At 38.6% G+C, this 14649-nt stretch overlaps 1 protein-coding gene across 5 annotated transcripts in view; it reads left to right on the forward strand.

Moving 5' to 3' along the window:
• The window catches only part of LOC127415916 (forkhead box protein O3-like), a 40179-nt gene extending 32213 nt beyond the window's left edge, over positions 1–7966 (forward strand). For all 5 annotated transcript variants that reach the window (XM_051654930.1, XM_051654927.1, XM_051654928.1 and 2 more), the window contains one exon: positions 6528–7966. In XM_051654930.1, coding sequence (XP_051510890.1) covers positions 6528–7952 — 1425 coding nt within the window. In that variant the 3' untranslated portion in view covers positions 7953–7966. The remainder of the gene's footprint in view (positions 1–6527) is intronic.
• Positions 7967–14649: the final 6683 nt, after the last annotated feature.

The following is a 14649-nucleotide window of genomic DNA, read 5'->3' on the forward strand; positions in this document are numbered from 1 at the left end:
GTGTACCTGTGGATGTATTTTAAGGCCTACCTTCAAACTCAGTTGCTTGACATCATGGGAAATCAAAAGAAATCAGCCAAGACCTCAGAAAAAAATTGTGGACCTCCACAAGTCTGGTTCATCATTGGGAGCAGTTTCCAAATGCCTGAAGGTACCACATTCATCTGTACAAACAATAGTATGCAAGGATAAACACCATGGGACCACGCAGCCATCATTCCGCTCAGGAAGGAGATGCATTCTGTCTCCTAGAAATGGAACGTAGTTTGGTGCGAAAGGTGCAAATCAATCCCAGAACAACAGCAAAGGACCTTGTGAAGATGCTGGAGGAAACAGGTAGACAAGTATATATATCCATAGTAAAACAAGTCCTATATCGATATAACCTGAAAGGCTGCTCAGCAAGGAAGAAGCCACTGCTCCAAAACTGCCATAAAAAAAGCCAGACTACAGTTTGCAAGTGCATATGGTGACAAAGATCTTACTTTTTGGAGAAATGTCCTCTGGTCTGATGAAACAAAAATTTAACTGTTTGGCCATAATGACCATCGTTACGTTTGGAGGAAAAAGGGTGAGGCTTGCAAGCCGAAGAACACTATCCAAACCATGAAGCATGGGTGTGGCAGCATCATTTTGTGGGGGTGCTTTGCTGCATGAGGGACTGGTGCACTTTACAAAGTAGGTAGCATCACGAGGAAGGAAACTTATGTGGATATATTGAAGCAACATCTCAAGACAACAGACAGGAAGTTAAAGCTTGGTTGCAAATGGGTCTTCCAGATGGACAGTTATCCCAAGCATACCTCCAAAATTGTGGCAAAAGGACAACAAAGTCAAGGTATTGGAGTGGCCATCACCCTGACCTCAATCCGATAGAAAATTTGTGGGCAGAACTGAAAAAAATATGTGCAAGCAAGGAGGCCTACAAACCTGACTCAGTTACACCAGTTCTGTCTGGAGGAATGGGCCAAAATTCCAGCAACTTATTGTGAGAAGCTTGTGGAAGGCTACCCAAAAAGTTTGACCCAAGTTAAACAATTTAAAGGCAATGATACCAAATACTAACAAAGTGTATATAAACTTCTGACCCACTGGGAATGTGATGAAAGCTGAAATAAATCATTCTCTCTACTATTATTCTGACATGTCAGAATGACTTAAAATAGTGATCCTAACTGAACTAAGACAGGGAATATTTTATACGATTAAATGTCAGGAATTGTGAAAAACTGAGTTTAAATGTATTTGGCTAAGGTGTATGTAAACTAATATATATATATATATATATATATATATATACACACAATCACATACAAGTGATCATCAATAATATGATAACATTGTCTTGTTGAATGAGGTAAACACTACTGTGACAATTTGTCTTCTGAAAAGTCTTTCAATCCAAAATACTTAAATACCCATGACAGGAGAGAATGTGCTATGCTATCCATGTTTTTTCTTTCTCTTCCACGGTTGTATTGAAAAATTCTGTTACAGTTTACTGTGGTACATGTTAGTAAGGGTGTTGATGTGAAGATGTGAAAAGTCTTGTAATTGATGTTGGTGCAACAAGGCAGGCGTTTTCTCTCTCCTTCAGCGCTGTTCATTTGACATGGTTGAATTGCTCTAAAGCATTTTAAAAGCAAAAATTCTCATGTAGAATTCAAATGTGTCGCGTGCGCCTCCATATTGAGGGAAGCCCGATTTAATTTTGTATGTGAGCTGCTACGTGCTATCCTGTCACTGGAGCTCGCAGCCCTGTTGTGTACACGGATAGAGCAGAGTGCAACTTCAATCACTCCGCACACATCCGTGTCCCACATGAGAAGCATATTTAGCACTTATAAAGTGAGATGAATATCATAAGGTTGCTGTATCGCATGAAAGAAATGCGTACGGATGTGGCTGGTATTAGAGCGTTAAAATAAAGGTGCATCTTAAAAAAATAACATCAATCTTTGTATCGATGACATTTCATCGTTGGTTAATTAATCAATGCATTGATGCAGATTGATGGATTGTTACACCCCTATTCTTTATGCAATTAGATCTCAATATGCAAGTCTCAATATTCAAAACACTCAATTAATAATATTATGAGTATAATTTTGTTTGTTTATTTCACTGCACAACCCTCTACTGACATGATGGGAAAAAAATTGCTACTAGCTAGTACTTTTTAGTTTTTACTCGCCAGACTTTTGACAACATGTACAGTTAGTGTAATGCAACTGAAAAAGATATTAAGTAAATAGAGAAGGGTGCATCTTCACATATATATAGTTTTCATATATATTACTTTACACAATATAGTATGCAGTATTTTACATTTTTATTTTATATTTCAATTTTGATCATTTTAATCACATTTTAGCTTGTGTAAAGATGCACAAATTTCATATTCTATCAATTTACACCGATCAGCCACAACATTAAAACCACCTGCCTAATATCATGTTGGTCGTTCCACCAAAACAGCTCTGACCCCTCAAGGCATGGACTCCTTAAGAATTCTGAAGGTGTCCTGTGGTATCTGGCACCAAGACGTTAGCAGCAGATCCTTTAAGTCCTGTAAGTTGTGAGGTGGGGCCTCGATGGATCGGACATGTTGGTCCAGCACATCCCATAGATGCTCAGTCATGCCCAGCTGGACACTCTGACCAGTCTGCATCTACGCAACCCCATACGCAGTAAGCTGCGATGCACTGTGTGTTCTGACACCTTTCTATCATGGCCAGCATTACGTTTTTCAGCAATTTGTGCTACAGTAGCTCTTCTGTGGGATTGGACCAGACGGGCTAGCCTTCACTCCCCACGTGCATCACTGGTTGTCCTTCTTTGGACCACTTTTGGTAGTTACTAACCACTGCATACTCGGAATACCCCACAAGACCTGCTGTTTTGGAGATGCTCTGACCCAGTCATCTAGCCATCACAATTTTGCCCTTGTCAAAGTTGCTCAGATCCTTACACTTGCCCATTTTTCCTGCTTCCAACACATGAAATTCAAGAACTGACTGTTCACTTGCTGCCTAATATGTCCCACCCCTTGACAGGTGCCATTATAACAAGATAATAAATGTTATTCACTTCACCTGTCAGTGGTTTTAATGTTGTGGCTGATCAGTGTATATGATGTCATGAAATTACTTTTTGAATAATGACACAAGCTGTTGTCACAGTTTTAAATTTCATACACATTTTTATCAAAATACTCACAAGGTTGGAACCTAATAATGAAAATAGAATTACACATAACAATTATTCAATAATTATATTAGAAAAATAATCATTTAAGTGCTACTATATGAAAACTACTATGCAATATAAAATACACATAAACAAACCCTTGCATAGATGCCCTTGCATAAACTCTTTAATATTTACAGTGTTTTCTGAAGTTAAAATATTTCACAATGTATGATTGTACCTTTTAAATATGTATGTATTTACACAGTTATTACACTTACAACGTTACAATTTTTTTTAACATGTTTGTTTATATGCACTTGTGCGATTTATATTGAGTTTACATTGATATGTATAACAAGCGCTAAAATGGTACTGTCTCTTTAAAAGAACCAGCAGCTCCAGAGTGAATATTTTCGGTTGAATAAGCACAGTGCACATTAACGAGAGAGAAGTTGCATGGTTGACTTTCCCTCATCCATGCAATGTATGATTAGAATTGATGTTTCTTTTTATCTTTTTGATCACAGACTGTAAATAACAGAAAGAGACATACAATTTAAGTGCCTGGGTCTCGTCTTTGGACACACAAAACAGAGAATAAAGCAAAAGGAAAATTTTACTTGTATAATGTGTATTGACAGAACGGGAGCTACAACTCTAATGGTGCCATTATAAGCGGAAGTGCCTTTAAGAGTGTGGAGAATTAAGTGGTGTCTTTACTACAGTGAATTTACCCCCCACCCAACCACCCCTTCCCCCACCCCCCGCTCAACTATTGACGGCAGATTTCTATTCACACTCTGACCATGTCCTTTCGCCCCTGCCCCTGCTAAGGTCTGTGCATGTCACTGTTGACTTGCTTGTACAAATATTTATTGTACACATTTTCAAATTCAGATAGAAAACCTCTTGAGTTTTGCAACACTTTTACCTTCTAACAAACATCCAACAGGCACGTTACTGAAAGCCATGCTTTAAAACTGAGAATGTTGTGAAAACAGTCTGTAGAAAAGTTTTACCAATTTTAGTTAAACCATTTTAGTCACATAGCACGCATTTTGGTCGCATATGCGAGTGATTTACTCACAATGTAAAGGGCTGCTGCAGTTTTGATTTGCTTTGGTTGAATTATCTGCAAGTGCCTTCTCAGATTTGTGGAGGCACTGGCTTCCTAACATTAAAAAATTAAAAAAATTAAAAATTACTAGCCATAACACAATAATATTCACAGAGAGCTCCAGATAACCAAAACATACTCACTACTCTTCATCTCTCATGCAGAAAAAAGAATGTGAGTGAAGGCATAGTTGCGTGTGTGTGCATTTGCGTGGCTGCTGACATTGATGGATTGTTACCACATGTTGCTGACGGACAAAAAGATCTCTGTGTTCTAGAGAGATTCAGTGTGCAGCTGGGTGCTCAGTTAACAACCTCCCCAACACACACACACACACACACACACACACACACACACACACACACACACACACACACACACAGAGAGGAAGAAAGTTCATTTACATTCAAACTGATTAGACATTTACACAACATGGGTGAAGTATAAACATAATATGTGAAAACTGGTATTGTTTAGATTTGATGTAATCCTTTTAGGATTACAAAAAGGGAACGTGTTAGAACCTCATTAGTTTCAGGGTTAAAGGATGAGCTTTGTAGATTAAGGAAAGAGTAGGTATTTGTTTTCCAGCTGAGAGGATAATAATAGGGTTAGCAGGGTGTGTGCAATTTTGCATCTCATAATTTATATGTAGACCACAGTAATTGAGCATTTTATTGACGATGTACTGTGTATGTATTTTTATTTATTTATTTATTTTGTGCTGGAGGGCTACCTACATAAATATGTCATGTAGATGTACAAATGGAGTGAGGGATATGAATCCAAGCCCTTTGCTGCTTCTGCATGCTATGCTATATTTTATGGTAGTGCAGGGCAGTGGAGTTCCTTTAAGACAGCAAGTGTTGCTATCAGAAAAGAGTCAGAGACTGATACATTGGCAATTAACACACACACACACACACACACACACACACACACACACACAATAATAAACACTCTTAAAAGCAATTAAAAAGCTCTTCTCCTGAGGGCCCTACCCAAAAAAAAGAATAACGTAATAAAGATAAATAAGCAGTTAAAACTAGCAGCTGAAAAAGGGAAGGCAAAGGCATTGAAACTGGAGGCAGGACAGTAGTGGAATAAAGGGAAAATGAATTTCATGTCATTGGCATAAGTTAATTTAGAGCTGCCAAACAAGCGGAGTAAGATAATGAATAGTTCTTAATGACTTCATTCATGTTGCTCCATTGAGGTTTTAGTCATACCCTTCCACCTCTTTTCCCTCACACACATGCTCATGTACACAAACATTATGTCATTAAACTCTAGAGAGACTTGGCACAGTAAACACCAGTATCCGTGGCATCACTCATCCTAGCTCAACACACACAAACACACATCTTTTGAGACATGTAATGGTACTTTAGGTTCTTTGGTTTAGCATGAAATGTATTCATCGGGTGAACAGGAACATGAACTAAGCTGAATCTTTTACTCAGACTGACAGTTAAAATAATTAGCTAGTTAATTTTTAGCACTTTTTTTTAGAATTTGGAATGTATAGAATGATACTAATATATAGAATCACTATTGTTTGGTTTCATTTCAAAGTGAAAGAAAAAAGTGCAGCCTACCCCATCACTAAGGGAAAAACAGATTTTAGAAAATGCAACCCTCTGTTCTGCCAAGGTTACTGGCAGTAAAATGTTTCCTCTGCTAAATTACTATAGTTACAGGGCACATTGTGCTTTCTCAGCCTCTCGAGATCACATTGTATGCTTAATACACAATGGCATCTATTTTCCACTGGTTTCCTATTCACTAGCACTGAAAAGTTACTGTTCTTCAGATGAGTTAGGCTGCCATGAAAGGAGCATTATTTTGGTCTCTTGTGTGCTTCATCAATGGTCTGTATGACCTGTAAAGGTCTTCATGTCTTTCCTCAACAAAGCTGACTTGTGTAACACATGCAGTTCTAGGTGTACGCAAGACTTGAGATGTAAGCTACATGTGAGAGTGTCTGTTTGTGTGCCAGTATAAAGCTGAAGGAAGATCTGAGGTAAAAAGAGGTCAATGGAAGTTCTAAAAGTCGCTTGAGAAGAAAAAAAAAATGTGAGAAAACAAAAAACAAAAAAAAACGAAACGCCAGATAAATGGAATACAATTTAAACCAATTGCTTATTTTATGAATCATGTGTTGGTAACTGATTCATAACCACCTGTTTTCTGTGGTCTCTGTTTGCTCTCTCTATAGAACTCCATCCGGCATAATCTGTCCTTGCACAGCCGTTTCATCCGTGTACAGAATGAGGGAACTGGAAAGAGCTCTTGGTGGATGATCAATCCTGAAGGGGGGCGGGGAGGCAAAGCACCAAGGCGACGGGCAGTCTCCATGGACAATGGTAACAAATACACCAAGAGTGCACGAGGGCGTGCGGCTAAGAAAAAGGCAGCACTGCAGGCTGCCCAAGAGGGTTCACTGGAGAATGTTTCTGGTGGTGGTCTGTCCAAGTGGCCAGGAAGTCCCACTTCCCGCAGCAGTGATGAACTGGAATCATGTTGGACTGACTTCCGCTCTCGAACTAACTCCAATGCTAGCACACTGAGTGGACGTCTATCACCCATTCTGGCCAACCCAGAGCTTGATGATGTCCCAGATGGTCCACCCCTTTCCCCAATGCTCTACTCCAGCCCCAGCAGCCTCTCTCCTCCCTCGTATTCCTCATCCAACTCCAAAACCTGCCCAGCTGAACTTCCAGGGCTAGCGGACCTGACTGGCACAATGAATCTCAATGAGGCTGACAACATAATGGACGATCTGTTGGACAATATCACTACACAAGTGCAGGCAGTTCAAAGTTCTTCTGCTTTTAGTTTTGGATCTAAAAATGCAGCATCTCACCCCAGCTCCACTTCATCCCAAACTGTGGGCAGCAACAGTGGAGGATTCAGTAACCCCATTTTTGGGCCTTCGACTGGAGGGCTACGTCAAACACCCATGCAGACCATCCAGGAAAACAAGCAAACGTCATTCTCTAGCATTTCTTGTTTTGGGAACTCTCTTCAAGAACTGCTGAACTCTGATTTGTTGGTCACTCACAGTCATAGTGATGTCATGATGACACAGTCAGACCCACTCATATCACAGGCTAGTGCTGCAGTCACCTCTCAAAACTCCCGCCTTCGCAACAGCCTCATGCTCCGTAATGATCCCATGATGTCATCATTCAGTTCTGTGCTAAATGGGCGAAGCAGCCATCTCCAGAACAAGCAACATCATCAGGGGTCCAGTGCCCAGGGTTCTTTGTGTTCCCTCTCCAACAACAGGGTGCAAAGTCTTGCTAATGATGCTAATAATTTAGTCTCTGCGAAGCAGCACCTACAGCCACAGTCCTCCATGTTGATGACTGAGACTTCGCTTTACTGTGGGCTGAATGGAAGTAATGGGATGGGGATCTGTCACCCCTCAGGAACAGACCGTTTTCCCTCAGACTTGGACCTTGACATTTTTAATGGGAGTCTGGATTGTGATGTGGATTCAATAATCCGCTCAGAACTAATGGACTCTGATGGACTGGATTTTAACTTTGATGCATTGGTGCAAAATGCTGTTAGTCTGAATCCTGTGGGAAACTTCACCGGGACAAAGCAGTCCAATCAAAGCTGGGTACCCGGCTGACAGCAGTCACATAGGTGAGCAAAAATGCAAAGTCATAGCTGTCCATGTCATGAAGAAACAAAAAGGCAAATTAATATCATATATTACTATGAAGAACTGTGATAGTGACAGACATGGATAATCAAGAGTCACTATAAAATTGATGAGTTTTTTTCTTGGTCTTTTTAGATTACTGCAAGATTGTGTTGTACTGTACAGGACTTGTATTATTTTTGTTATAACATTTATTTAATTCAGAGATTACTTATCTTTCTCTCTATCTCTTGTCTGGGCTCTGAACTGCAGAGAAAACAACAAATAGAAGAATGACAACTACAAAAAAATTCTGCACGAAAACCAATCCAACAGAGACTTGAACTACCCTTATGTCAAGTTTGCTGTCTGCGTTAAGCACTGGATGATACTCCTGTTTACAGGTCTATCTGACTGCAACACCCTGAAGAACTGGACCAACAGTTCAGCAGACATAGACTTTAACAATAGACTGCCCAATGGAGAAACAAAAACTAACAGTGAACTCACAGATCATTATGCAACAACATGCAGTGTTTAAAATATTCTCATTGTTAGTGAAGAAGGAAAAAGATTTTTAATGAGTAACTGAGGCCTGTTTCATAAAAGTAGTTTCCTTGTGTGGGGTCTCTATACTCTTTCTGTTTTACCTAACATATTTGTTAAAGAACTGGTTAGTTTTGTCATCCTCTAAGCACTTACTGTATTGTCATTATCAATATAGATATACAACTTAGAGGTCGAAAGTTAACCTGGAAAATTTCAGAGCTCAGGTGGAGTAATGTAGAGCACTTCATCCTGTGCTTTTGTGTTTAATTTACTGTTACCATGCAGTAGTTAGTTCCCAATCTGAAATATAGTTGCCTCATAACAATATTGAAGTAATACATTTTTGTGGCGGAATATAACCATATAAGGAATAATTACTTGTGTGTAATGTCTGTAACTGTACAAAAAGTTTGGGTAAATTGATAGCTTATCAGGTGGAGGCATCTTATTTTGCCAGCAAAGCTATGGACTTTTCGCATTTAAATGTAGCCAGAAGTAATGAATAAATAAATATTTACTTGCATTTGTGGACATTTCCATGCCATAACAGGTGCTAAATTATCAGTGTTGAGCCCTGTCCTTTATTAAGGCCATCTGTGTTTCCCTGGCCACAAGGACATAACATAAATGACTAGCATTTGCAATTAGCATTATGGGAGCATTCATTGGTGGAAAGGCCTTTCCTCTGGAAGCCATCTTTACTGAGCAAAAACAATAAGCTATATTTTGTATATTTGCCAAATTACTTGAAAATGTAGATGCTGGCAGCCAAAATCACAAAACACAGTGAAATTCTGGGACGTTTCGGTCCCTGTATGCAAAATGCATCACTATTGCTCAGGGGAGAGTTGGGTCTCCATTTCAACATCAGGGCCTACTCTTTGAATTTACTGCAACCTGACTGTACACAATTTCAAAAAAGTTTTATGAACATTTGAACATGAACAACATTCTTCTTAAGCAAGAAGATAAAACAACAGGAATCCATCCTGTGTTGTCAATTTATTGATGTGTTTATTGGGGGTTGTCACTTTATTAAATGTTTTTTTTGTTAATTTGTGCTCAACTATTATCACAAATCATGTACAAATTCTAACGCTGTGTTTCCTCAAAGAGGGTTACCCTTCACTGCATACGTCCATGTATGCATGCATGTAAATGTACATATGCATAATGTGAAATGCATTTATATGTATAGAGTGCTGTGAAAAAATATTTCTTGATTTCTTCTATTTTTGTGTATTTTTCATTCTAAATTGTTTTAGATCTTCAAATGAGATATAACATAAAACAAAGGCAACCTGAGTAAACACTAAGTAGAGTTTTCAAATATATATATGTTTTTTTTTTTTTATTGAAGCAAAAATGTAATCCAACACCAATATCACCAATGTGAAAAACGAACTGCCCCCTTAAACTTATTAGCTGGTTGTGCCACCTTTAGCAGCAACAACTGCAACCAAACGCTTCGATAACTGGAGATCAGTCTTTTACAGTTTTGGAATTTTGGCCCACTCTTCTTTACAGAACTGCTTTAGTTCAGCCACATTGGAGGGTTTTCGAGCATGAACTGCCCGTCTAAGGTCCTGCCACAGCATCTCAATCGGGTTCAAACCAGGATTTTGACTATCCACTCCAAAACTTTATTTAAGCTTCTTTTGAGCCATTCAGAGGTGGACTTACTTCTATGCTTTGGATCATTGTCTTGCTGCATAATCCAGTTGCACTTGAGCTTCAACTCATGGACTGATGACGTTCTCCTTTAGGATTTTCTGGGAGAGAGCAGAATTCATGTTTCCCTAAATTATTTCAAGTCGCCCTGGCCCTGATGCAGCAAAGCATCCCCACACTACCACCATCATGCTTGACTGTAGGTATGATGTTCTTTTTGTGGAATTCTGTGTTTGATTTAGGGCAGATGTAACAGGACCACTGTCTTCTATACAGTTCCACTTTCGAATCATCGGTCCACAGAGCATTCCCCCAAAAGCTCTAAGGATCATCAAGGTGTGTTTTGGCAAAATTCAGACGAGCCTTAATGTTCTTCTGGGTTAGCAGTGGTTTTCGCCTTGCCACACTTCCATGAATGGCATTTTTGGCCAGTGTCCTTCTGATAGTGGAGACATGAACAGTGACCTTTACTGATGCGAGAGAGGCCTGCAGTTCCTTGGATGTTGTCCTTGGCGTTTTTGTGACTTGCCACTCTTCCATGAATGGCATTTTTGGCCAGCGTCTTTCTGATAATGGAGACATGAACATGTGAGAGAGGCCTGCAGTTCCTTGGATGTTGTCCTTGGCTTTTTTGCGACTTCTTGGATGAGTTGTCGCTGTGCTGTTGGAGAAATTTTAGAAGGTCAGCCACTTGTGGAAAGGTTCACTACTGTGCCAAGTTTTCTCCATTTGGAGATAAGGGCTCTCACTGTGGTTCTTTGGAGTCCCAGAGCCTTTGAAATAGCTTTGTAACCCTTCCCAGACTGATGTATTACAATCACCTTTTTCCTCATCATTTCTGGAATTTCTTTCGACCTTGCCATGTGTGCTACGGGGTGAGACCTTTTAGCCAACTTCATGCTGCTGAAAAAGTTCTATTTAGGTGTTGATTTGATTAAACAGGGTTGGCAGTAATCAGGCCTGGGTGTGTCTAGTCCAGCTGAACCCCATTATGAATGCAGTTTTATAGATTTGGGGATTTAGTAACTAAATACTTAGTAGCAAATACTTTTTCACACAGGCCCAGTTGGTATTGGATAACTTTTTTGCTTCAGTAAATAATATTATCATTTAAAAACTGTGTTTACTCAGATTGCCTTTGTTTTATGTTAGAAGAAATACTTTTTCACAGCACTGTACATCCTGCTATACTTAAGCAATGTAGTGATAATGCAGATATATCTTGCAAAGTCCATGTACTGAACAAAACCATGCAATTGTTACATTGGGAGTTGGACATATATGGTTATAGCAGGGGTGTCAAACTCTTAAGTCAGGGGACAGATCAGACTAAATGTCACCTTATGTGGGCTGATTTTTTTCTTTTAATTTGATAAACCTTGGTGTACACATGGAGAGGGCATGCACAATACATGCTCTTCTTGAGCTAATATAGTCCAGAATTAACTTTGTGCTGCTTTGATAATGAACATTTAGGTAAAACAAAACGTAGCACATGGAATTTACTACTGGTCTACTGGTTTACTTCTGGTCCTTTACCAGAGGCCTTTTGATGACATAAATACAAAATTGGTAATGATGATGATAATAATAATAATAACCGCATCGAATCAGTATTAATGTATCATAGCTTATCTAATAATGATATTATTCAGTGGAGACTTATAAACATTTGAAAAATTCATTCATCACCTCAAAATTTTGCTTTGTACCTGTCCATGTTGTCGTTAGTGCCATAAGCAACTCACACAAATTGTGGGAAAATTAAGTGAATTGCCCTGGGACAGTTTTGTCACCCACAAATCCAGTGAACTTATGCATAAGCGTGAGTTACTAATGCTGAACATAATTAAAAGAAAGGTTCTACCAATTTAAGATCCTGCTGTAGCTAGAATAAATATGAGTACATAATTTGGGGTTAATGAATTAATTTGTTTTAACATAATCTTTTTTCCCCTCCTAAATCATCTCGCAAAGCCATGTGTTTGACACCTCTGGTTTATAGCATGATTCTACACCCTACAGCTTCTGCCTTAATATTCATAAAATTTTCCAGACACACACTCACAATGTAACTGATGCAATAAATTCATAGGTTGGAAAATCATCCATAGAGGACAGCTGAACCTTTAAAAAAAAAAAAATTTTTTCCAAAATTCTTGTTTTTCCAAATAATGAGACAGATACTTGTCTTCCCATTTACAACTAGTCACATCCTTAAACATTACAGGTGTTATTTAGTATACCCATGGTGATAATCAGCAAAAACCACTATTCCTGCATCTTATCACCCTGATCGTAGCCTTCCTTCTTCATCATCTTCTGCTTATTACCTTTGCTCTTTGACCTCTTTATCGAATAGTCATATGGTTTCTCTGTGAGATGTTTGTGCGTATTTTTTCCTGTGTACTCCATTTTGAATTGTAATCTAGTTTGTTAAAGAAATGCTGCATATGTAAATAAAGCTTGGTTGAGCTATATGTGTCTGCTGTAGTTATTTTAAATTTAAGCATCAAATTATACATCCAACAAGTCCCAACATGATGGATTTATATTACTGCTTCCTCATAGGCTATCCTGTGGCTTTTGTTTGAAATTCACAAATTTTGTTACACTATGCATGTTTTTGCTTTGGCTTATTTTCATTGACTGCGTAAACAACGGGTATGACTTCGCGATATTCTTTAAGAAATAATATGTTTGAGAAATTTTATTTTAAACCTTTTAACATTCCCTGAAATGCCCATAAAAACTTAATTTATAGCTAATTAATTAGACTTTGGTACATGTGAATGAACTCCCAGAGTTTTACAAGTACAAGGTTTAATGTCCATAAAATGTCCAGTTTAATTTTATAACATTTGTTCTGTACATGCCAATAAAAGCTTTCACAACAAAATATATGATAAATGCTTAACAGCGAATAGAGTGTGTTGACTCTAACACAGACACACTCACTGTCCTCTGCACCCAAAGGTTAAGGGTTGTTACATAACTGTAAGGGCAAATCTGTTTTGCCAATACTGTGGTTCAGGGGTGTGCGTGTGTGTATTCAAGGTGTGGTGTTTGCTGTGGGTACAGCATGCTGACTCAGAAAACAAATCTGAGATCAAGAGTTACAAGGTCTTTTTCAGCAAAATTCATTAGGTTTAAGATCAGTCTTATTGTAAAACCAAATTAAAATCCAGACCGTGGTGTCTGTGTGCTTTCTGTTTGCTAATTTGTAGGTATTCAGCCTGTGCACACTTGAAGAACAGTGTGTTCTGTATATTACTATGACATAAACACATCTAAAATCAGTGATTTCCTATGTGTAAGTACTTATTAAAAAGAATAAAACATAATTTAAAAAAAAATGTGTACAAACAAGGAGGTTGGGTCATGTTCTTGTGTGTGTGTGTGTGTGTGTGTGCACGCACGCGCACTCAATGAACCTGTTTGTTTAGGCCAAATTCATCGGAACAGCCCACTGCTAAACAAGTTCTTCTGCACACAACACAGCAGCATGTAACTTTAATCAAATTAGATTTTTTTTCTTTACAATTAAACCACCCATGAAAGTATATATAGCCCATTACTTACAGGTAGTAAAAAACAAAAGCACAACTTAGCATCATTTAAAATGAGTCTATATCAGCCGTAATGACTGAGTATATCAAAATAATACTACAAAAATAATCTACCAAGGCCTTAGTGTGCCTTGTGATGTTTCTCTCTTTCACATGTGGGTTTGTCACTATGCCTATGATGACAGATAAGTAACCGCATAAGCATTTAGTAATTGCAAGGTGTGTGTATGGCATGACGCGCATCTAGTGTATACGAAATAAGTAATGTGCTATGAAAGGGGTTATGGACGATTATTTTGTGAATCATGTGGATACCATGAATGCCTTCATCTCTGACTCTTCAGGTGAGGCCAGGACTGTCAATGCTAAGGTCTGACTGGTCAAAGCTGTGTGAAGAGGGATTGATGACAAGGGGATTTGAGAACTGGGCTGTGGTGTGGTGATGTCATAGCCAAATGGATAGTGTGACATGGTAAATGAGCGACAGAGAAGCAAAAAGAGAGAGAGACTGTGCGGGAGGGATCTCAGGTTATCTATCAATTAGGCAGTAGAATACAATCTGCCTCAAAGCAGTGTGACATACAGCACTCTGGGACTGAAAACACTATTAGGCTTTATTACACACTGCAAGCACATCTGCAGAACATAGGCATGCACTCAGAATTTACAGTATGGCACAGGATGGTTGACTAGTTGATTAGTGATTAGCGCATTTACATGCATGTTTTACACTGATAATGCTTAGTAAGCCATCAACGTATAAGGTTATGTAAATGCCTAAACTGGGTTTCCTGAGGTAAGTCTAAAACAGTTTAAGAATAACCTGATTTGCACACGTAGAATTTTCAAAGAGATATAGACTCAACAAGGAATCTGTAATTATATTAAATGAAAAA

The sequence above is a fragment of the Myxocyprinus asiaticus genome, chromosome 25 (assembly GCF_019703515.2).
Source record: "Myxocyprinus asiaticus isolate MX2 ecotype Aquarium Trade chromosome 25, UBuf_Myxa_2, whole genome shotgun sequence".
NCBI classification, from domain to species: Eukaryota; Metazoa; Chordata; class Actinopteri; order Cypriniformes; family Catostomidae; genus Myxocyprinus; species Myxocyprinus asiaticus.